This window comes from Canis aureus, chromosome 11 (assembly GCF_053574225.1).
Source record: "Canis aureus isolate CA01 chromosome 11, VMU_Caureus_v.1.0, whole genome shotgun sequence".
Taxonomy (NCBI): Eukaryota; Metazoa; Chordata; class Mammalia; order Carnivora; family Canidae; genus Canis; species Canis aureus.
In genome coordinates, this window is record NC_135621.1 from 8,263,512 (window position 1) to 8,288,739 (window position 25,228).

General features: G+C 43.1%; 1 protein-coding gene and 2 long non-coding RNA genes across 5 annotated transcripts in view; 1 reads left to right on the forward strand and 2 right to left on the reverse strand.

Moving 5' to 3' along the window:
• The window catches only part of PPM1H (protein phosphatase, Mg2+/Mn2+ dependent 1H), a 259,566-nt gene extending 251,040 nt beyond the window's left edge, over nt 1–8,526 (reverse strand). The window contains exon 1 of one of the 3 annotated variants that reach the window (XM_077913646.1): nt 8,218–8,514. In XM_077913646.1, coding sequence (XP_077769772.1) covers nt 8,218–8,459 — 242 coding nt within the window. In that variant the 5' untranslated portion in view covers nt 8,460–8,514. Of the gene's footprint in view, nt 1–8,217 lie in introns of all 3 variants that reach the window. The other 2 variants (XM_077913648.1, XM_077913647.1) reach the window with 2 other exon arrangements.
• Nucleotides 8,527–9,427: 901 nt separating this feature from the next.
• Nucleotides 9,428–25,228, reverse strand: part of LOC144322936 (uncharacterized) — a 34,053-nt gene continuing 18,252 nt past the window's right edge. Inside the window, exons 4-5 of the long non-coding RNA XR_013388519.1 lie at nt 11,922–12,017; nt 9,428–9,567 (exon numbers count right to left, since the gene is read on the reverse strand). This is a non-coding gene — a long non-coding RNA (uncharacterized LOC144322936). The remainder of the gene's footprint in view (nt 9,568–11,921; nt 12,018–25,228) is intronic.
• LOC144322937 (uncharacterized) overlaps nt 13,624–25,228 on the forward strand; it is a 57,394-nt gene continuing 45,789 nt past the window's right edge. The window contains exon 1 of the long non-coding RNA XR_013388520.1: nt 13,624–13,846. This is a non-coding gene — a long non-coding RNA (uncharacterized LOC144322937). The remainder of the gene's footprint in view (nt 13,847–25,228) is intronic.

Sequence of the window (25,228 nt, forward strand, 5' to 3'; positions counted from 1 at the left end):
CTTTCAACTTTATTAATCCATGATTTTGCTTTAATTTCAAAGAATGACACTAAAAGGGGAAAGACTATTGACAGAAAAATTATTCTCTCTTTTTTAAAGATTTTATTTATTCATTCACGAGACACACACACACACACACACACACACAGGGGTGGGGGGCGGGGGCAGAGACACAGGCAGAGGGAGGGAGAAGCAGCCTCCATGCAGGGAGCCCAATGTGGGACTCGTCCAGGGACTCCGAGATCGCCCTGGGCCAAAGGCAGACGCTTAATCGCTGAGCCACCCAGGGGTCCCAAAATAAAATTTTCTTGAGAACAAGAACTATATGTTATAGTATGGGCCCAGAACAGGATCAATACCTGAGACATAGTAGGAATACAATAATTTCATTGATTGAATGAAAGAATGGAAGCAGATGAACAGTGTTTATTTCCTGGAAGAGAAAAAATAATTCAAAAATAAATTTAAGGGAGGGGGGAATCAATCATCTGTTCAAATTAGACAAATCAGAGAAAACTATGAAGACAACTATAACAACCAAACATCTAGAATTAAAAGATAACTTTTTTTTTTAAGATTCTGTTTATTTATTCATGAGAGACACAGGCAGAGGGAGAAGCAGGCTCCCTGTGGGGAGCCTGATGTGGAACTCAATCCCAGGACCCTGGGATCATGACCTAAGTCAAAGGCAGACGCTCAACCGCTGAGCCAATCAGGAATCCCAAAGATATCTGCCTTTAAAAATAATTTGTCCTTCCTTTCAAACCTCCAAATAACAGAAGGAGGAATGCTTCCAAAACATTTTACAAAGCCAGCATTACCCTGATACCAAGATTGGATAAGGGCACCACTAGAAAAGGAAATTATAGGCCAATATTCCTGATGAACATAGATGCAAAACTCAACAAAATATCAGCTAACTGAATTCAACAACCATTAAAAGAATCAGGCACTATGACTGAGATTTATTCCAGGGATGCAAGGATGGTTCAATACAAATCAATTAATACACAACAAAATGAAGGATAAAATCATATGATCATACAAAGAGATGCAGAAAAAGGACTTGACAATTTTCAACAGGCATTTATGATTAAAAAAAAACACTTCTCAACAAAGTAGGTATAGAGGGAATTTATCTCAATGTAATAAAGTCCATATATGACAAGCCCACAGCTAATATCATACCCACTGGTGCTAACCTGAAAGTTCATCCTCTAAGATCAGGAACAAGACAAGGGTATCAAAATCTAAAAAAAAAAAAAAAAAAAAGGGGGGGGGTGGGAATCCCTTGGTGGCTCAGTGGTTGGGCATCTGCCTTCAGCTCAGGGTGTGACCCAGGATCTGGGATGGAGTCCCACATCAGGCTCCCTGCATGGAGCCCACTTCTCCCTCTACCTAGGTCTCTGCCTGTGTCTCTCATGAATAAATAAAATCTTAAAAAAAAAAAAAAGACAAGGGTGTCTACTCTCATTACTTTTATTTAACATAGTACCTGAAGTCCTAGCGAGAACATTTAGGCAGAAAGAAAAGAAAGCTAGAAGAGAAAGGAAGAAACGAAGGGCATCTCAATCAGAAAAGAAGACATAAAACTGCCACTATTTGAAGATGACATAAATAGAAATCTCTTAAGACTCCACTAAAAAAACTGTTAGAATAAACACATGCGGGCAGCCCAGGTGGCTCAGCAGTTTAGCGCCACCTTCAGCCAAGTGCATGATCCTGGGGTCCCAGGATCGAGTCCCACATTAGGCCCCCTGCGTGGAGCCTGCTTCTCCCTCTGCCTGTGTCTCTGCCCTTCTCTCTTTCTCATGAATAAGTAAAATCTTAAAAAAAATAAAATAAAAATAAACACAGGCAGTAAAGTTACAAGACACATCAATATACAAAAATCAGTTGTGTTTCTATCCACTAACAATGATCAGAAAGGGAAGTTAAAAAAAAAATTCAATTTACAACTATACCAAAAAGAATAAAATACCTAGAAATAATTTAACTAAAGAAGTAAAAAAAAAACCTATCAATGAAAACTGTAAGACATTGACGAAAGCAAAGAAAATACAAACGGAAAATACAAAGCCAGGCTCACTGATTGGAAAAATACTGTTAAAATGTCCAGAGTACCCAGAGCAATCCATAGATTCAATATAATCTCTGTATAAAAATACCAATAGCATTTTTCACAGTTAGAACAATGCTAAAATATGTATGGAGCCACAAAAGACCTCAAACGGCCAAATAAATCTTGAGCAAGAACAAAACCGGAGGCATCACGCTTCCAGATTTCAAACTGCATTATAAAGTATAGTAATTAAAATAGTAATATAGTAATTAAAATATTGTCATAAAAACAGACACACAGATAAATGGAACAGAGAGCCCAGAAATAAACCCACTCATATATGGCCAATTAATTTATGATGGAGATAAGAATAAACAATGGGGGAAAGGTCAGCCTCTTCAAGAAGTGATATGGGAAAAACAACCACCATATGCAAAACAATGAAACTGGACTACTATCTTACACCATACACAAACAACATGGATCAAGGACTTGAATGCTAGCTGAAACCATAAAATTCCCAGAAGAAAAAAACATAGGTGGTAAGTTTCTTAACGTGAGTCTTGTTGCCAAGAAGTGACAACAATCCTTTGGTATGACACCAAAAGCAAAGGCAACAAAAACAAAAACAATCAAGTGAGACTATACAAATTAAAAAGCTTCTGCACAGCAAAGGAAACCATCAGTAAAATAAAAAGGCAACCTACTGAATGGAGGAAAATATTTACAAACCATATCCCGGATAAGGTGTCAATATCCAAAATAAACAGATTTAAAAAAAAAAACTCATCCAACTGAAAAAAAAGTCTGATATTTTAAACGGGCAGCAAATCTGAATAGACTTTTCCAAAGAAGACACACAGCTAGCCAACAGGAATGTGAAAAAGTACCCACCATCGCTAATCCTCAGGGATATGCAAACTAAAACCACAATGAGATATCAACTTACACCTGTTAGAATGGCTATTACCAAAAGAACAAGAAATAACAAGCATTAGTTAGAATGTGGGGGGAAAAGGGGGAACTCTTGTGCACTGTTGGTGGGAATGTAAATTTGGACGTTATGGGAAATAGTAGGAGGTTCCTCAAAAGATTAAAATCCAACTACCATATAATCCAGCAATTTCACTTCTAGGTATCTATCCAAAGGAAACGAAAACACTAACTCAAAGATACCTGTGCCCTCATGTTCATTGCAGCATTTTTACAGTAGTCAAGACATGGAAACAATCCAAGTGCCCACTGAAGGATAAATGGATAAAGAAAATGTGGTGTGTATACGTCTATATAAGTGTGTGTCTGCATATATACATGTATTTGAACTTTAAGTCACCTGCAAATAAATGCTATGGAGAAGTTTGTGAAACGGGACACCTCCTTCCACAATTCATTTCTTTTTATCTTTATACAAGAAGTGGAGAACTCAAGATTCTTCTGTTGCAAAAGTTAAACAGGAAGTTCCCAGGCAGGAGCTCTGCTAAGAGGTGCAAGAGGGGCAAGTGTGCTCGAGGAGCTTAGAAGGGAAAAAGAAAGGCCAGAGGATTTCTGAGCTTTGGGTCAAGAGAGAAATAGTGGTTTCTCTGTCATCACAACTGCACAGCTAACCGATGCGATTTATTGGTAATTGTTAATGCCAATAGCTGGGGAGACAGAACAGTCTACAGATTGTAGAACAAATCTAAATACTTGTGGGCTATTTGTTGGATGTAAACAAGGTTATTTCACCACAATTTTGAAATTTGTGAGACACAAAGAACATAAAGGTAACTTTTTGTACCCATGTCTGGTCACGTTCATAAGAAAAGTACTAGGGGAAAAAAAGAATCATATAGTTATAGCAATAACCTAAGAAAAATTCTGCTGTAATTACTTCTTTCTGCACAGGCAAAAATTTTTCACTGACAAGAATGTGAGTATGATGCTTTCCTACGGACTATTACATGTTCTCTGGTATTTTCCACCACTCCCGTTTTGGGCACAAACTCCACATCTACTTGTATCTCTAAGTCCAGCTGACTACTGGTGAGAGAAAGGTTGGAGAAACCGGGCAAGAGGTCAAATGGGCTCCCAACCCAATAAAAACTGAACCAACTCCCAGGTCCCTGAAGCACAGGGAACATTTGCGGGTATTTACAGTTGTAGAGAGACAAAGGAAGTAGCTGCCCTGTGGGGTCTCTGGGTCAGACTGTTGTTTTCCATGACCTCTCTCTGAACAGTCCTAACAGTCTAAGTCCACAATTTCAAAGCCAAACTAAAAGATAAAGCTTGCTAATGCAGGTTTGTTTTTGTTTTTTTTAAAGCTTTTTAGCCCTGTGGATGTTATCTATAACTGTAATGCTTTACAGAACCTTACAACCTAGCAGATGGCCCTTAAACTCTCAGCCACAAAAGAAAGCTTTTTGAGAAGCCAGGAAATTCTACTCAGCACAATGCCAATAAATTCGGAATTAATGAGTGGAGGGTCTTCAGTTTCTGGATCCTCCATTCTTACAAGCTTAGGCTAATTCTCTCCAGGTCTATAACCTATAAAGAATCTCTCTTTGAAAAGGATTAACAATAAGAGGCTAAAAAAAAAAATTTTTCTCCTTAATTTTTCTGTCACCCAAAAGGTCAGCACCAGAGTTCAACTCCCTTCTAAGTCCTCATTCACCAAATGATGCCAATTCTTCCTCTGGGGAAGGCACAGAAAGTAGCTCACTTTCCAGAAAAGTAAGCAAACCACTTCTGATTCTCCTTAACTTGCTAAAATCCTCCTTATCCCCACACCCTGAGCAATCTTCCCACCAATTCCACCCCTCTCAGGTACCTTCTAAAACAAAGGGAATTCCTCCTTCCAGGAGATACTGTAGGCAAAGGGCAGGATTAGCAGCAGCCTCTGATCCTAGCCCCAAGGTTCCTTCTCTCCCCTTCCCTATTTCAGCCATTTTGACCATTCAGGATGTGTTTTTGCAGGAAGAGTAAGTATAGTTCAAGGTTTGAGGAAGCGGTACAGTACATCTGACAGAGGGTGGTGGCAGGACAACATCGGGGGTTCATCCTGGGTGCAGACGAATGCACCATAATTTATTACACTGTAAGAAGGCAGTTTGGTGGTGTGGGCTCTGGAATCATGCTTGGGTTCAAATACAGACCCTGCTAAGGTGGCAGGACTCTAGGAAAGTTGCTTAACCATTCAGTGCCTCTGTATCCTATTTTTAATATACACATTCTATTTTATAGCAAATGCAAATGTTGCTGCCTACTTTAAAGGGTTGTTGTGAGAATCAAATGGGATACAAATCTGGACAAAGTAAAAGCACTAAACAGTAAGCACCAACTTTGTTAGCTCTTATTAGTACTAAGTATATTTTTAAAGAATGAGGTAATTCTATATGTATTGACTTGGAATAAAGTCCAAGACATAGTGTTTTCTGAAAATGCCATAGAATTACATACTTAGTAAGAGCCTATCTTGAGGAGAAAAAAAAAAAAAAACCATGATACATATTTATAAGTGCATCCAAATAAGTCTCGAAAGGCACACACACCAAACACTACATTACAGTCGCTACCCCTAGGGAGTATGTGTGTGTTGGGGGAGGTGGGTGCTTCCATTTATATATGTACAGGTCTTTGCTTGAATTCACAAGTATATACTGATGTAGGAAATGCTGGGTTCCAGAACTGATGGCCAATGAAGAATTCTTGAAACATCTTGGGTGCAAAAAGGTGGTTTTATTAAAGCTGCACTGGGGTTGTGAGGTGTGGCGATTATATACTTTCAAGTTGGGAGGGGGTTAGAGTAAATCTCTAAAGAATGTTGGAAGCAAGGTTTCCAGGACCTTGAGGGGGGCTAGCTTTCATTAGATAAAAGTCATTCATTACTGTCTGATAAAACCTTAGTCATGAGAACCTTTAGATCTACATCAGGGGGCCATACGCTTGGGGGATGATTGCCAACGTAGATATTGGGGAGTAGAGATTAATAAAAATTTCTTTGGAAATTCCTTTAAGTTAAAGTAGACATACAGGATCCTGGGAGGATGGCCTACCATTGCCTCTTGCCCTTAGGAAAGTGTTGACATGGAGGCAGTTGAGTTTCTAGAGGAAGGTCACTCTGCCTGTTTCAAGGACTTAACTATGGGCTGTGGGCAGCAAGGACATTTTTTTCTTTTGCCTTTGTTTCCCCCATCATGTACTACTTTTATAACTAATTTTTAAAATTAAACATTTTACAGTGGCCTTTGTAACCTTCAAGTTGAACATTTCCCATGTCGGGGCCTAGAAAAAGGTGAACTTCTTAGAGATAAGGAAATGGAGGCCCACCTAGGAGGAGATAGAGCCCCTGAGTCCCATCTATCCCAGCTACCGGTCTCATTTCAGATTCCTATATATAGATTTTTTTTTTTTTTTTTACAGTCCTTGGCACATCATGTGCCTGCCAAAGGATCCAAACATTCTGAAACTGCTTGTTTTAGTCCTCTTTCCTTTTCTTCCTGTTTGAGGCCCTCCTTTTCTTGCACCCATGTAGCTTCCACACGTGTTTTAACATCCTAGGAACTTTCTCACCATTTGTCCGCTTGTCATTCTGCCCCTCGGACAGGTGCCCCTGGCCTGGGAAGCCCACCCAGGTGACAACTAGCCAGGTAGTTCGGGGTTCCTTTGGCAGGCACAAGGGCCCCCACCTACACAATCTGAGTAGACCTCCCAGCTGTTTTTGCTTCCAATGCGTCTAAATGGATTTTTAAACAAAAATTGTTTTAACAGTTTCATCCAAGAACCGGTGCATGATGTGTCTGGGCAGGCACTTTCTCCCCGCAGCGGCCGGCCGGTCTCCTGAAGTCCAGCTTCAACTTCGCACCCCGCGCCCCGCGCCCCGCACCGGAGTCTCGGCCACGCGGGTCCTGCGGTTAATTCTCGCTGCCAAGCACCCAGCCTTCTCACGTGTTTTCTCCCCATTTTTCCCACGCCCGTCGCCCAGCCCCACTTAACTCGCGATCTCTATGAAAACCCACGGAGACGTGGTCAGAGAGGGGGAAGGGAGGGCCTGGGGAGCGCGCCCACCGGGCCGGGGGCCCGAACCCGCGCTCCGGGGAGCACACGGGCCCCGGGGATCCGGGCCTCCAGGCCGGGGTCAGCCTCGCGGCGCCGCGGCGTCCGGAGCGCGGATTGGCTCCCGGGCCGGCCAATCAGCGAGCGAGGCCGCTCAGGGCCGGGGGCGGGCCCAGACCCGCGGGCCGAGCGGCCGGAGGAGAACCGCCAGGTGTGCGGGGCGCGCGGCGGGCGTGCGCTGGGGCGGCCGCCGGGCGGTGCTCAAGCCCGATCTCGCGTCCCCTGAATCCCACCCTCAGAATGTCCCAGTTTGGTAACGCGGCGTAGGGCGAAAATTACCACCGACCCTACCATTCGTAAGATGCTCCTTAATAGTCAATGGAGGAGTAGCTGGGGGGTGGGGGTGGTGTTAAAATCCTCCCTCCGTCCCCCCATTCCTCCCCAGGTCGTCAACCCAACCGAGTCACTTCCTGAAATAGTAAATCACTCCAACGCTCGCTTAATCGCCAAAGCTGATTACCAAAACGCTGCCGTTAGAGCCCTGAAATAGGTTCCCCCTGCCCGGGGGCTGGGGGGTTAGAGGACTGGCGCCTGCGGACCGCGCTGGGGTTGCTACCCGCCCAGGGAGACGCCAGGCGGCCGAGGCTGAGTTAGGGACCCCGCGCCCTTCTGAAAGGTGCGCCCCCGCGCGCGGACGCGCCCCACGCCCCCCCCCCCCAGCCCCAAGCGCCGCGACGGCTCCTCCCGGCTCGACCCCACAAACTTCACGCGGAGGCGCGGAGGCTGGGGTGGGGGTGGGGGTGGGGTGGGCGCGGGGACCAGAGTCGCCGCCGCGCTCCGAACTTGAGCAGGGCTGTCCTACGCACTTTCCTCCCAGCGGCACAGCCCCGGGGCCCGCGGGCCGCTGCGACCCCGGCGTTCCCACGGTCGGCCGGAGCCGCCGCGTCCTTGGGGCGGGGGCGCGGGCAAGGAGCGGAATTGCCCGGGTGCGTAGCGAGGCCCCCGCCGCGGCCTGGGCGCCGGCGGCCCCCGGAGGGCCCCGGGGCCGGGGAGGGGTGGGAGGGGGAGGGGGCCGGGGGGCCGCAGCCGCGCGGGGAGGGCGCCGCCGGGGTCGCCGCACTCACTCTGCGTAGCCGGTGGCCCAGGGCAGCCGCCGGGTCTCCTTGAGGATGAGGATGGGGCGGGCGATGTGGTCGGCGCTGCACTCCACCTCGTCCTGAGACAGCCCCAGGAACTCCGGCCGCCCGTAGGGGAAGCGCAGCGGCAGGTCCGAGCCGCCGCCGCCGCCGCCGTGCTCGGAGCCCGAGCTGCCAGCCATGATGCCGCCCATGAAATTGGCCACGGCGGACTTCACCCGAGTGAGCATATTACTCCGGCGCCCGGCGGCGGCGCGTGCGAGCGGGAGGCGGCGGCGGGGCCCGACGAGGCGCAGCGCGGGGCATGCAGGCTGCGGCGGCCGCTGGGGCGCGGCGCCCGGAGCTAGTGCCGCAGGGGCCCGGGCCGCGGCCTCCCGCGCTCCGAGCCGCCGCCGCCGCCGCCGCCCCCCGCCGCACTTCCGCCGCCGAGCGGCATGGAGCGGCCCGGCCGGGCCGGGGGGACGCGCCGCGCGCTCCGGGAGCCGCTGGGCGACCGCGGCGGCCGCAGGGCCCTCCCCCGCCCTCCGCGCTCGGCTCCCGCGCGAGCGGAACTGAGCCCGCCCGGCGAGCGGCGCTGCTGCCGCCGCCGCCGCCGCCGCCGCCGTCCAGTCACGTGACGAGCGGGCCGCCGGGTTCGGAAGGCCGGGGCGGCCCCTCCCCTGCCGGCCCGCGGCGCTCGCCTCGCACGCGGGCCGCGACCTCGGGGGCGCCGCGGGGCGGGGCCGCGCACAGGTGCGGCGGGGGCCGCGCGGGGCCGCGCACAGGTGCGGCGAGGGTCGCGCGGGGCCGCGCACAGGTGCGGCGAGGGTCGCGCGGGGCCGCGCACAGGTGCGCCGGGGGTCACAGGGAGCCGCGCACAGGTGCGGCGGGGGTCGCGCGGGGCCGCGCACAGGTGCGGCGGGGGTCACAGGGAGCCGCGCACAGGTGCGGCGGGGGTCACGGGGGGCCGCGCGCAGGGGCACTGGGGGTCACGCGGGGCCGCGCGCAGGTGCAGCGGTGGGTCACGGGGGGCCGCGCACAGGTGCGGCTGGGGGGCACGCGGGGCCGCGCACTGGTGCAGCGGGGTTCGCGCTGGGCTGCGTACAGGTGCGGCGGGGCCGCGCACAGGTGCGACGTGGGGGATCACTCGGGGCCGCGCACAGGTGCACCGGGGGGTCACGGGGGCTACGGGGGAATTATTAACAGCTGTTTCCCTGGGCATTTCTAGAATTACTCTTTCAACTTTTTTTTACCGCCACACGCACCATTATCTGTGGAGCCAGCCCCGTTTCGAACCCAGGATACGCTTCCAAAGGTCTCTAAGAGTGCTCGCTTCGGCAGCACATATGCAAAAGTTCTCTAAGGAAAAAGAAAAAAAGGTCTCTAAGAAATCCGTTGCAAGCCCTGTTGTACCTAGAACTTAACTGTAATAAATGTGCACAAACATGTTGCTCCAGCATAGCAACAAAAGTATCTTTGCAAAGCTGACCCTGTTTACTCCTGAGACGCTTAATGTAGGTTATTTTCTTAAACAGAAAAATGTTAAAAAATGTCTGAAAGGCCAACTGATGGAATGTGTTTCATCAGGGGTAACATTTGTTAAATATTGGCTTAATTTTTTTTTTTTTGCAAGAAAGCTGTATCCTGTTCGTGTTTACTTGTTCTGTATCCTGTTCCCGTGTTTACCTACCATTTAATTTGCCAGGATTCTGTGTTACTAGTGGAGTTACACACACTGACCGGCTCACTCAGAGTCCGGGAGGGAATACAGGCCTTCATTCTTCTGAGTGCGAAGTGGGGAGGAGGGGCCCAGGTGTTTGGGGGGAACCTAATCCTCTGAAGAGGCATTGGAATTTTTGCTCTTAGGTGAGGCCTGGGTAAACCTCACCGACCCCCTATTTAATATCTGTAATATTTTTTAAGGCACTTTCCCCTTTGGCTTTTCCATAAATAAGTTCTCCGGTTTATAGGAAATAATTATGTAAAAAAAAAAAAACAACTTGGAAATGTTCAGTGAGATACTCTTCCTGTTAATAGGTGTTTATTACTTTTCACAGAACAGAAAAATAATTTGATCATGCACCCCTTTCTCTAATTTTAAAATTTGGGGCAAGATTCTAAATAATGCAAAATCTAAATGAACAACAAAGGGCTTCTCAAACCCTCGCTTTGTTAAACTATAAACTTCTAAATGGAAAAATCTAGGTAGTGGCTAAATAACCAACCACATACTCGGGCACCCACTGAGTCCCACATAAACTTAGAATCACTTTCTCAAGCTTTTGTCGTAGAACAATTCCCTTTATCAATGTCTTTGGATATGTCAGTAACCCCTATTGAGACTAATTTACTGTGTTCTGACCTTCATTTCACTTACAGCAAGCCTTACTATTTACTAAATATAGGATTTTAGGGCAGCCCGAGTGGCTCAGTGGTTTAGTGCTGCCTCCAGCCCAGGGTGTGATCCTGGAGACCCGGGATCAAGTCCAGCATCAGGCTTCCTGCATGGAGCTTGTTTCTCCCTCTACCTGTGTCTCTGCCTCTCTCTTTCTGTCTCTCATGAATAAATAAATAAATATTTTAAATTTTTTCCTAATTCTCAGTTTAGACTAAGACCTGATCATAGTCAATAAAAAAAATCCAATAGTACAGAACTATAAATGAAAAACTAAAAGACACCAAAAATTTCCCCAGGGGATCACTACTGTTAATATTTTCCCTGTGTTTCCAAAACTTTTCTCAAATAGGATATACGGTATGATTGAATTTGGTAATATTAGCCAGATTTGTGAACCAAAGTTTTGTAGAGAATTCTTGTTTCTCTATCACCTGAGTATTGTCTGTCATGGGAAAGTGTTGATATATCTTTAGCTTTGCAAGGCTAGTTCTGCAAAAACACAGGCAAGCAGACTTTCATACCTGTTCTCCTTTGAATATTTCTTTAAAAAAAAAAAGATTTTATTTATTCATGAGACAAAGAGAGGCAGAGACATAGGCAGAGGGAGAAGCAGGCTCCCTGTAGGGACTTGATCCCAGGACCCTGAATATTTTTTTCTTTGAATATTTTTATAGTGTAAGAGTTCATCACTAATAAATCTGTCTTTATACCTACCTCTAAGACCAGTGTCACATCACAGGATTTTCCAGAGAAATGTTTTCCTCTTAATTTAGGGCAGCCCCAGGGGAAAAAAAAATGCCTTTCGTACCTATTACAAATTCAAATTTGGGAGTATCTGTGCTCCCAGCTTTAGATTAGTGATTGCCTAAATTCAAGTGATGTCGTAAACAGGAATTGAGAGACCCTCAATGATACACACTATATGTACGTCCCAATCATCAATAGATATGCTTCACTTGTCTCTTTCATAGTTTCTTTCCCCCTGGAAAATGGGGGTTTGAAGACTTTAACAGAACATTCATTTAGGGGATAGATACATGGACCTTATACTTGGTTGCTCTTCGTATAAATACAGTCTCATTTCTAAGCCTCTAATACCATAGCTTTGACCACACAATGTGCCATCAATAAGACTGTTTTCAAGGGAAAAAAAAAGATCTGGATAATTTCTTCAATGAAAACATCACAGGTTCCTTAAATATTTAATTACAAAAGGAAAAACAACACCTTACAGTAGAATAACCTGGCGGACATAATGTAAAACAAGTGGTCCAAGTTAATATCACCAGTAGTGAGAACTATTAATGACCTGTACCTGCTGTCAGCATGCAGTGAAAAGGGCACATCCCTTATGTGGTATGCTTCCCCAAATCCTTCACCTCATTATGTATCTTCAAAAGTTGTCAAGGTCCTAAAAACAAAACAAAACAAAACAAAACAAAACAAAAAAAACAGGAAAGACTGAGAAACCATCAGACTACAGACAAAGGAGACACACCACTACAGTTCTGTGACAGTGTGAATTTCTTAGTTTTGATGTCAACATTAGGGGAGGCTGGATATGGGGTCTGCAGGAACAAAAAAAAAATTTTTTTTAATCATTTTGATTCAAGTAAAAAGCAAACACTTTGGAAGTCAGGCCAGATGAAGGATGAATCCTGCCTTTCCAGGACTATCTCTCACAGCTGTAGATTCATGCCTCCCTCATGGTGCTAATCTCCTTGTGTTGTAATTGGCAGTTTACCGATGTCTTCTCATGAGGAAGTGAAGGCCTGCAGTGCAAGAACATTCTTATTATATTTATATTTCCAGTACCTGGCTTAATGCCTAACAAGTGCTAGGGTTCGGTTGGTAAATTGTCTGAAAATCCCTGATGTTTTATTTTTTCATTAAATGAAAACATTTTATTTCTTTTAATATTTTATTTTATAAGATTTTTAAATTTATTTATTCATGACAGACACACGCAGAGAGAGGCAGAGACACAGGCAGAGGGAGAAGCAGGCTCCATGCAGGGAGCCCGATGCAGGACTTGATCCCCGGACCCCAGGATCATGCCCTGGGCTGAAGGCAGGCACTAAACTGCTGAGCCATTCAGGGATCCCTGAGACTATTTATTTATAAATAACAATTTCCTTAGGAACCAAGAAATTTATAGCTGATCTTTGAGTACAGAATGATAAAGCATTTGCAATTTTTACATCCATCAAATCCAGAAGTTCCCTAGATTACACCCATCTGTTTTCAGAACATGTGGTACATTCAACCAACGGATTACAGCTGACCTTTCTTATTACTTTCCCATCGACCCCCTTCTATAGGCTATTCTATCCCTTGACCATATTATCCTACACTGAAACCGTTGCTTTGTAAGGGCCACCAATATTGTATCAACCTGTGTCTCTTCCACGAGTCTTCAAGCCGTATTACCTACTATAGATTAGACTCTGAAATGTGCTGATTATCAGAATACTTATAAAATGGAAAAAATAGTCACTCCAATCTCACGGAGTAGCTGCAAGAATCAGTGAGATAATAGTTATAAATATGATACAGTTAATTCCAGGGTTATCACCCTCCTCTAGTTAAATGTATTTTTTTTCCTTAGGTACTAGTTTTTAATATTAAAAATGTAAACCTTTTCCCTTTTCTTTTTCCTACTTACAACAATGAAAATAGCTATACCTACCTCCTAGGATCATTTTGATGATTAAATGGAATAATAGGAAACCTGCTAGAGTTCTTCCCGGTAAAGAATGGGTGGTTAATAAAAGCATAATAAGTGGTGTACTAGTCTCCTTCATCTGCAGCTTTGCTCTCTGAGGCTTAATTACCCCACAGTCAACACTGATCTGGAAGCAAATGATCCTCCTTCTGACAAATCTTAAGGTCAGTAGCAGCCCAATGCAGTGTCACAACATCGGAATCATTCGCCCCACTTCATCTTATCACATGGGCATTTGACTATCTCCCACCATCACAAGAAGAGTGAGTACAGTACAACCAGATATCTTGAGAGAGAGACCACACTTTCATAACCTTTATTACAGTATATTGCTTTTGAAAAGATTTTATTCATGTATTCGAGAGAGAAAGAATGAGCAGGGAGGAGGAGCAAAGGGAGAGGGAGAAGCAGTCTTCCCACCGCGCAGGGAGCCTGATTCCACTCGGAGTGGATCCCAGGACCCTGAGACCGGGACCTGAGCTGAAGGCAGATGCTGAGCCGACTGAGCCACCCAGGTGCCCCTACATTATGTTATGATTATTCTACTTTACTATTCTTATTGTTAATCTCTCACTGAATCTAATTCATAAATTAAACATTATCATATGTATATGTGTATAGGGGAAAATATAGTAAGTATAGGGTTAGGTACTATCCACAGTCTCAGGCATCCACTGGGGTCTTGGGATGTCATATCCCCCTTGGATAAGGGGGATCTACTGTACTGACAGCATCAGTGTATCCAACTGGGAGAGGGGGGTTGATACACATTGTTTCCAATGCTCTCAGCCGACATTATAAGTTAAACGTTGTTTCTAATGCTCTCAACCAAGGCTACCACTTACAATCCACAAAACTGAGGCTGGGAAAAGATAAATGATTTGCTCAAGACCACACAGCTAGGAATGAAGACACCCTGTTCCATTGAGTACTTTCTTTGACATTCCAACAAATAGAAAGTTTATTTTATAAATGACATTTTGGGGGGAATCCCTGGGTGGCTCAGTGGTTGAGCGCCTGCCTTCAGCCCAGGGCGTGATCCTGGAGACCCTGGATCGAGGCCCGTGTCCAGCTCCCTGCATGGAGCCTGCTTCTCCCTCTGCCTGTGTCTCTGCCCCTCTCTCTCTCTCTCTCTCTGTCTCTCTCTATCATAAATAAAAAAAAAATTTAAAAATCTAAAAAATAAATAAATAAATAAATGATTTTTTTCTACCTTTTCTGCACAACGATCTGGTATTTCAGTTATCTTGAGGATTTTGTAAATTTTCTTTGCATTTGCACATAAAACCCCTTAGCAACCTTAAATAAGAATGTCATAAGTATAATAATGTTATTTGGAAATTGTTCCAACTTCTAAACAAATGACTTCCCAGGAAGGTTTTTATTTTTTTTTCAAGTTTTTATTTTCTTTCTAATTAGTTAATGTGCAGTGTTATATTAGTTTCCGGTGTACAGTAATTTAACACTTCTAGACAGAGCTCATTTCTAAGTTGGGAGTTGCCTGGGTCATACTAAGGTTGTATAAAAATTCTAAATTCTATTCAACTGAAAATATCTTTTTAAAAATTTGAAATATTACCAATCTGTTTCCAAACCTTGCCATATACATTTCTCTTTTCAAATATGATTTATTCCCTGCTTTCTTGCAATTTTAAAATTCCTGCCTATTAGGATTATTTTTACAAGATAATAGTGGCCAAAGTAGCCAATGAAGATTGTTTACTGGGTGGGAAAATTGGCGTTTGCTCAAAGAAGGGCATGTCGTTTGCAAAAATTCAGAAATCAAGCAACTAAAGACAGCTTCTTGACTAAAAACTATAAACTCAAGTTACTTTTATTCTCTCAAAAGATCATTCTTGTTCTATGCAAGTACATGTGACAGCTATTTCCGATGTCTGGAAATGCAGAATTAGTTGCTTTGTCCTTTTTATCATCAACTGCATTTTGAATCAAAGTAGACTTTTTAGGCTAAAATAAAGTGGAATGTCATGGCAAATAATCTCATATTTTATTCAAAAGCAAGATCCCATCCCACCCCAGTTACCCTGATGATGCTTTCATCATGAACACATCCTGCTTTCAGCAAGTTCTTCCTTTTGTCTATTTTGGTGAATTTTAAAAATTAATTTCTTGTCTCAGTTCTCCTCTAATTGCTTCAACTGTGAAAAAAAATTCGCTTATCAGATTGCACTGAACTAGCAGCAGCAGGATCACCTGTTAGAACAGTACATTCTCTGGCCCCATCCCAGATCTAGTGACTCAGAACCCCTGGGAGTGGGGCCCAACAATCTAGTTGAATAAACCCACCAGGGGTTTCTCATAAAAGCCATTTGAGGGGCACCTGGGTGACAGTCGGTTAAGTGTCTGGCTCTTGGTTTCAGCTCAGGTCATGCATGATCTCAGGGTCACGCATCGAGTCCCTAGTCAGGCTCTCCACCCAGTGGGGAGTCTGCTTGAGATTGTCTGCCCTGCCCTCTGCTCGTGCATGCTCTCTCTCTCTAAAATAAATAAATGAATATTTTTTAAAAATTGAGAAACTCTGACATGGGTAAATGTGTGCTATTTACTTAATGGACAGGCAGACATGGACGTGCAGGGAACATATCAAATAAGAAAATAGAGCAGTAAAAAAAAAAAAAGAAAGAAAAGAAAAAAAGAAAATAGAGCAGTACCTGGGTGGCTCAGTCAGTTAAGCATCCGACCCTTGGTTTTTGGCTCAGGTTGTGATCTCAGGGTCATGAGATCAAGCCCCACTTTGGGCTCTGAGCTCAGCATGGAATCTACTGGAGATTATCTCACTCTCCCTCTGCTCTGCCCTCTGCTCTTTTTCTCTCAAAATTAAAAAAAAAAAAAAAAGGAAAATAAGAGTTGGCATAAAAGCTCTGAACTAGATTTATTCAGATGCCTATGAACTGTCCTTTTCTGTTTGATTTCTATAGGCTTATGTTAGTGTAAAACCCTACGTACATTTGCTGGGGGCAGATATATGAATTCTTCAGCACATGGGAAGCTGTAGAGAAAGAAGTAGGATTGACCACTGTCCCCGTCATCTCCCAGGCTGGAGTACCCAACAGGCAGTCTGTTTATGCACATGTCTCTGTCTTGTGCCAAGCAGAGGCAGAAAAAAAAGTAAGATATGAATATATTTATATAGGTAAGCACATTTATAAAAATATAAATTTTAGAGAAATAAATATATATATATATATATAACATATTTTTTGAAATCTATATTTTGGTAATGTTTTTTGAAAAGTCCTTATTAGAAAAAAATAAAACATTTTTGGCCTTCCTGGTACTTGCTGTATGGTTTTGGGTTGTTTCTGGTTTAACTGCTGGGATTGGGCAGGAGATACAATCTTTCAATGCCTGAGGACTCACAGGGTTTTAATGGGACTTAGAATTCTCCACTTGTGTATCTCCCAGACACCTCAAATTCAATATATCACAAATAAGATTCATTATCTTCCCCTGACTCTGCTTCTCCTTCTTCTGAGACTACAGTGTCAGCTAATGACACCAGGATACACCTACCCTGTCTAGACATCTGGGAGGTTCCTCTATTCCTTCCCTCTCATCCTCCCCTATCAGTGTGTCAATCAGTTTGTTGATCCTGTCTTCCAAGTACCTCCTGAGTCTGTCTCCCCCTGACTATTCCACAACGACTAATTTTGCTCAGGTCTTCATTATTTCATACCCAGACTCCCACAGCAGATTCCTGCTGGTGCGTGTGAGGTGCTGTCTTCCACATGGCAGCCAAAAGGAGCTTTCGAAACCCAGGCCCTAGCGATGTTGCCTGGCACTTCTAAACTCTTCAGTTGGCCATTTGTTTAGACTCCTCACCATGAGCCTTCATGATGTGATCCTGATTACCTTTCTACTCACAGGTCAGTCTTGTGTGCATTCCAACAACCCTTTGCTTCAGCCTTACTTGTCATTTCTAGAATCTGATGGTCCTCACCCCACCTGGACAGGTTGTATTCTTTGGCCTGAAATGCTCCAAGCCCTTCTTCCTGCCCTGCCCACCCACATCCAGTGGTTAGCTCCTATTTTTTCATGTTCCTACATCACTTTAGTGGTTAAGAGCTTCCTTCTCTATACTCCCAAAGCTCCTGTACATAACTCTATCCCTGGTTATAGAATATCGCATTGTGTTCAAATTATCTGATTCCTGGGGTGCCTTGGTGGCTAAGCTGACTGTTGATTTTGGCTCAGGTCATGGTCTCAGGGTTGTGGGATCCAGCCCTGTGTCAGGCTTTGCTCTCAGAGGGGAGTCTGCTCAAGGATGCTCTCCCTCTGCTCCCATCCCCTCTGTGCACTCTCTCTCTCTCAAAATAAATAAACCAATCTTTTAAAAAAATTATCTGACTCTTGCAATGTAAGATAACTGAAAAAAGGGGGCTGTTTCTTCTTCCTCTTTACATCTATGTTATTTACCATACATTATATATATTAAAGGTTGAATACATGAATGAATAAATAATTATGGTAAAGAAGGAATGACAAGAAGAAGTGTCTCATTTAAAGGCCATATCACAGGGATTTTAGTAGTATTTTCCAGAATAAAAGAGGATAGAGCTGAAAGGTTCTTAAACCTAGGTTGGTGTCCATAGCATCCTAATTTTGATGTCCAGAAGTTACCAGATTTAATATAAATGTCCTCATTATACAAGTCAGGTGATTCATACATTGAAAAGCATTATGTTTAATACCTCTAGAAAACAAAACTGTGTTCTAAATTTGCATATGAAAGTATTTCAAATGCCCCTATACTTCATGTCTTTGATCTTTCTATTAAAGCATTAATAAATATGTAGGAAATGTCTGTTACTAGTTTTTTTCTATTTGAAATTCAGAATCAGTTTTCATTAATACGGTGGTTTTTCATGGATACCATACATCAATGTTTTCTATCTGAAAATAACTATCTTATCTCACCAATTTGTTCTTTCCCAGTAAATTTTTGTTTCCAGTGTTTTGCTTTTGTTCTTGAAAACGATCAATAGAAAAATATTTTCAGAAGTTACCAAAGGTGGCAAAGCATGACAGTTAAAACTTAGCTTTTTAAAAAACTACCTGGTTAGCTCAGTCGGGTGTTTGTCTTCAGCTTAGGTCATGATCTCGGGGTCCTGGGATTGAGCCCTATGTCGGGCTCCCTGCTCATTGGAGAATCTGCTTCTCTACCTTCTTCTCCCTCCGCCCCTCCCCCCTGTTCGTGCTCTTTTTCTCTCTCAAATAAATAAATAATAAATAATAAATAAAATCTTTAAAAAATAGGACTAATTTGGGTTGTTCTTTAATGTAGTAGGATGAGAAATGTGAAGAAGCTTACTAGCAATTACTGCTTATATGTGTCAGAGCACATACAATACTGTGACTGACAATGAGGCTCATCAGCATTAGGTATTGGAACTTTGTAGAATAATTCAGAATTTTTTAAATCTTTGAGATATTCTAGAATAACATATTTAAAGTGCCTACCATGTACCTAGCACATAGTAGGCATTTAATAAATGGTGGCTATAATTTTGAGTGAGAACTCCATGTGTGAAAGTCAATTAAGACCTTGTTTCTAGCCTCTGGATACTTCACAAACAACAAAAAGAGTAGATAAGACAAATATCAATTATGCAATCAAAGATAACACTCATTCCTCATTTTTCTGCTGAAGAGAGTTCCACAGGAATGCAAAAATATCACTACTATTTTTCCACAGGGAAATGACAGATGACTTTTAAATCCTCTGTTGATATTCTCACTGCTTTTCTTGTGTGTGTGTGTGTGTGTGTGTGTGTGTGTGTGTGTGTGTGTTTTAATCTGAATGCATCATAGCAGGAGCTGGACATTAAAAATGTGAAAGTTAAGAAGTTCATTTACTATGTCCCAGATCCACATTTCCATCCAGTAATGAGTACTACCTTTTCTTTTTGCCCCTGTCGCAGCTACCCAGAGAAGCCTTTTCAACAAATTAGTTAATTCCTACCATCTTTCTCCTTCATCTCACTCCACGAAAGGTGTGTTCTAGAAAGGGAGTTCAGAGAGGGGTAGCCTTGCTGCTCTAAGTCTGAAGCAATGAATGAAGTGGACCAAGATTCTCTCTTGAGGCTTCAGTGTTTAGTTGAAAGATTCTAACTCCGTACTTGAACTAGATTCATAGAAAAGTAAAAAATTCATTCCAAAGGCATGTACAACTGATTTGGGGTTATACATACCTAGAGGTCCCTGATTTTCATCTCTTAGTACAGAGTACATTTAATTGGGAATCAAAACATTTGTTGTTAGCCTTTTTTTTTTTTTTTTTTTTTTTAATATTCTCATCATTAGTGAAAGATCAGTACCTGGCAAATATGAAAGACCAAGGATATTATTCACCAAAACAATTCTCTGGTGGGAAAAAATCAGAGCAAATATTAACTCAAAGACTTGAGTCGTTATTTTTAAGTCATCATTCTCATTATACGTGGTATGGAAAGATGAAGGGCTTTTGAAAAAATGAACACATTTTTTTGCCACCATTTACTGTTTTTTTAAAATAAACACCTGAGTACTGAATTTTAAAAGGGCCCCTTTAGGGGCACCCAGGTGGCTCAGTCAGTTAAGCTTCTGCCTTCAGCTCAGGTCATGATCCCGGGGTCCTGGGATTGAGCCCCAAGTGGGGCTCCTGCCCAGTGGGAGTATGCTTCTCCCTCTCCCTCTGTTCCTCTCCCTCTGACCTTACCCCCTCCCCCACCCCGCTCCTGTGCTTGCTTTCTCTCTCAAATAGTCTTTTTTAAAACCTCCTTTTTCTGTAATTTGAAGGAATTCTTTTGTCTAGTGTCCTGTAATGTTCATTGCTTTTCCTTTTACAAATTCTTTAAAATTTTCCATTTATCAAGCAAGACTGATTGTTTTTCCATGATTTTAGTAAAAAAAATGAATGAGATTTTCTTTTATTTTTTGAATTGTGTTCTGATTATCCTCTGTGTTAGAAAAGATCACCATTCTAAGATTGTTCTCTCCTACTCCAATGCTTCCTGGAGTGATTTTGTTCATTCTTTGTCTTGAGGGATAGTGTTGGGTTTTCCTTTCCTCTGTTTTCTACTAATCCCATCTCTGTCCTACCTCTTTCTTAGCAAAAGCATCTTTCTTTGGGAACACATATCTGCTTCTTTGTTTTAGCTTGGGGTCCCTAAGGAAGACTCCACTGCTTTGTCAGCCGCCCAAATCCAAGGCCAGATTACAGGATGGTGGCCGAGCACAGAAGCAGCAGTTAACTCTTCAGGGCCATATTCAAGGAAAGAGCATGAAACATGATAGCCCAGCAACGACTCTGTGGGGTAGACCCATTTTTCTACAGAAACAAAACAAAGGCAATTCTGGCTCCGGTCTGCCACTTTGTTAGAATTTTAAAAAGTGCTATGTGTGACCAAGGGAGATAGTATCACCCTCTTAAATAACCATGGTGTTCTTTTGAATTGGGTCCACAAACATTTGCATAATGTCAGAACACTCTGTAGAGGAGTTACTGGCATGTGTCGTCTGTCAATAATGAGGAACAAAAATATAATTCTGATTGTTGTAAAACATTTGGCTATCTTAAATTACAAAGAACAGTGATTACAGCACCCTGGTTTATTTCACTGAAGTTTACTGTCAATGACTAGATTAAACTAAATATGTATTAATGTTTTGGCCAAGTAGACAGTATGTCTGTTTTTCTTTCAGGGAAAGATTTTTGGGTCACAAAGAAAATAATAATAAAATCTTAACGTCAGGTACAGTTGAGAACAAACAAATCCTATCTTTGCTTTGGAGAATGCCAGAAACAAATGTGCCATAGATAAACAAGTTTGTCCTCTATGCTTTCCCCCTAATCGTACCCACTTCTATCCCCAGGGACCATCCCCAAACCCTGCATTTGGAGACCAGTCTTTCCCAAGCTCTTGCCCTCTCCTGCTTCCTTGTTTATTCAGACCTTTGTCTCAACTCTTCCTTCCTCTTCTCCGAGCCCAGTCATCTGAGTCTTGCACCCTGATGACGAACTGGGTCACCAAATCTCTGCTATTCTGAGCAGGACAGAAAATTATGAGCCACATTCTCAGAGCTGAAAATATGTATCTGGTATGTGGGACAATCATATCCCCCAGGTCATGATCAAAATGCAACCTTATTTTTGTTTCTCACAGCCCTTTAAAACTGGGGATAGAAGGGAGATAATTTCCCCCAATCTTTATTAAGACAAATTATTACAAACTTGGAACAAAAGGCAAGAGGGTGATTATCTGCTCTCTCTCTATCACACCTGAGTGTTGTCTCACAGGCTCAGACAAGGATTACTTCCTTTTCTAGGGGAGCATGCCGTTGTTCCCTATTGTTGATTAGGGCCCATACTTTGCGGTAACACTTGTTCACTTTTAGATTTTTGCTCAGTAGAGATACAAATGATTTCCATCTGATAGGAAAAACAGATTCAAAGATTATGATTTTTATTGCCCTGTAGGAGTTTAGCCATTTTAGTTTCTAATCTCTCAGTCTTCTAATATCCTATCCTCACTCACTTCCTATAAATATTGTTTCTCAAATGCTCATTGACCCAGCATTAATATCCTTCTAACTCTCTCACCAATGAGTTAATAAATCTTGACACGTGTTTATTCCGTGCTTATATGAGAGACATTCAAAACCAAGTTAGAAAATAATCTCATTCAGGGACACCTGGTGGCTCAGCGGTTGAGCGTCTGCCTTCGGCTCAGGTTGTGATCCCGGGGTCCTGGGATCAAGTCCCACATCGGGTTCCCTGTGAGGAGTCTGCTTCTCCCTCTGCCTGTGTCTCTGCCTCTCTCTGTGTGTCTCTCATGAATAAATAAATAAGATCTTAAAAAAAGAAAGAAAATAATATTCTAATTTCCTGTTATATTTACCTTGAAATTTACTGGAAATAAGCAAATATAGAGGCAGGGATTTTACTTTGCAGGAAGAGAGTCTCTCCCATGTCAGGAGAAACCTTGTAATTGAAACACATCCAACAGGCAATTACTTCTTCAGTCCATGAGTAAAGTTGGCTTTGCAATAAATGCAGAAGCTTTATGAATGTGGCCCTTTCCCAGCAGAGGCATACATTTTTCCTTCATACATGTGGTAGCTATATGTGTAGATATGTGTACTTATCACAGGCTTGGGATGGTACATGCGTCTATCTCCTCAACTTTCCTTTTTTTTTTTTTTTTAAAAAAAAAGATTGTATTCATTTATTATAAGAGACACAGAGAGAGAGGGAGACACAGGCAGAGGGAGAAGCAGGCTCCCTGCAGGGAGCCCGACGTGGGACTCGATCCCAGAAACCTGGGATCATGCCCTGGGCCAAAGGCAGGCACTAAACCACTGAGGCACCCAGGTGTCCCAGCTCCTTAGCTTTCCTTTGATATTTATTAACTCAACATCAGGCATTGTGCTGGGTGCTGGAATGTACAATGGTGAACGAAACAAGCGTGCCCCAACTCTTCAGAAGCTATAGGAAACTGTGTGTCAGCTTTATCACATTCTCATTTCCCTCTCCTCCTCCCTTACCTTTGACTTAGAGAACTCTTATGTGACTGAATAGGTTTTCACAAGCTTCTGACTTTTTCCTCAATATACCCTGGTCTCTCATCTTGTGCTTTTTGGGGAGTTGTGACTCCCCTACAGTAGACTAACCGTGGAAATGATTAAATCTCTATACTACTTCCTTCACCTCTTTGGGATTATATTGGAGAAACAATCTTTTTTGGAAAACCTGGGTTTGAAGACCAACACTTCTTTTTGTTATTATCTTTATGACCTGGGCAACTTACTTAATTTCTTTGAAACTTGGTTTCTTTAAGCACATTTAGGACTAATAAAGTCCAGCTAATATTGTTGTATTAACTGAGATGATGTCTTCACAGCGCTGACAGGAAGGGGAAGTAGGTTTCCTTAATGGGACTTCCCTAGGACCTTACTCTCTCTTCATTCTCTTTTTGAGGCACCTTTCCCAATTTGGGCACAGGGCTGAGGTTTATTATCAATACAGATTTTTCTCTGATGTTCCTAAAGCAAGGTATACAAAAGTCATCCTTTGTAGTTACCATTTGGAGCATGAGATGACCCATCCTGGTTTCATACAATGAGATTATGGCTATGCTCTTTACTCACATTCCCAATGACTACTTAAGTAACTGTGCCACCTCACAGAAATGAGCCAGACTGCTGTGCTTTTTCTTCCTTTCTCCCACTAGACCTCTTCCGGTGATTATTGTTTTATTTTTTTTTCATTTATTTATTTATGATAGAGAGAGAGGGGGAGGGCAGAGACACAGGAGGAGGGAGAAGCAGGCTCCATGCCGGGAGCCTGATGTGGGACTCGATCCCGGGGCTCCAGGGTCGCGCCCTGGGCCAAAGGCAGGCGCTAAACCGCTGAGCCACCCAGGGATCCCCTGATTATTGTTTTAGAATGCTTGTGAAGACTCACAGGTCTTTAGAGATCATTAAGTAATTTCTTGGAATGGAACAAATAATATAGTTAGCTGTTAATCACAAAGTTAGCCCAGGATTTGTTCAATAAGCACCACACATGTGACAATTTGTGACCAATCATTGACTAAGTGGTGTTTCTGAAGGGGAAATAGAAAGTACTATGGCCTTCATGAGGCATCATGACACTTGATTGTATCAGTACCTCCTGGTTTCAACTCCAAAGCATCATTAGACTCATAGATGTTAACTTCCACTGCACCCCTAGATTAACATCAAATTGGTCTAGTTTTCTGCCTATCTCTCATTTCTTCTTCTCCACCCAATTCATCAAGAGTCATTGAACCCTTCATAAGGGGAACAATTAGACTTATATAATCCCCACAGGACCACAAGAGATCAATGCCCTTGGATACTACTACCACTGGTCACTGAAACTATAGTTATAACTGCTCTCACTGGACCTTGGCAGAATGAGATTCCTCATAAAAAGGTAAATGGACAACTGCTAAAGGTATTAGAGATCATCTAGGGTCAACCTGATGTTTGATTTTTCTGGTTAATTCTTTTAAATTATTTAAACCTTTAAAAAATGAATGTGTAAGAATCATCTTTAATAAAAGCAATTAATATGGCTAATCTGGTTAAAGTCAGGGTAAGGGATGTAGAGCCCTACTTAGCCAGGCCTTCCTCACCTGGGTCATTTCTGAAGACTCTATGCACTGCGCACGTCACAGTCTAAAAAGCACTAATCTAGGTCAACCCCTAGATTTTGCAGAGGAGAAAGGTGAGGTCCAGAGATACGAAAAACTTAATTAAGATTGCATAGTAATTAGTGGTGGATTTTATTCAGACTTTATTCAAGGTTTTCTGTTTTTTTACCATTGTTTATACCATCCTGCCACTTTGTGTGTGCTTTAAGATTGTTTATTCATGAGTGACACAGAAAGAGCAGCAGAGACACAGGCAGAGGCTCCTTGTGGGAGCCTGACACAGGGCTCAAATCCAGGACCCTGAGATCATGACCTGAGCTAAAGGCAGATGATCAACCACTGAGCCATCCAGGTGCCCTCATTCTGCCACTTTGTTTGATGACTAAATAGTACTAGTAAGCCAGCACAAAGGTGAGGCAGTAAGGTGCTCAGGGTGCAAAATTTAAGGGGACGCTCTCTCTCAGGTCTGTGCAAGAGCTGATTCTGTACTTGCAATGGCTTGAGAGTGAGTCCTTCCTTAAATTTTGTGCCTCAGTTGTTTTGTTTGCCTTTCTAATCCCAATCCTGCCTCTGCTTATATTTAATATAATAAACATAAGTATTTCTATATACAAACATTCCATGTGAACCTTCTACCTATTGTTTCTTGCCCTCTTTTTCTTCCCCACTAGACTGTGAATCTTGGAGAACAAGGGCATTGCCTTTCATCCTTATATT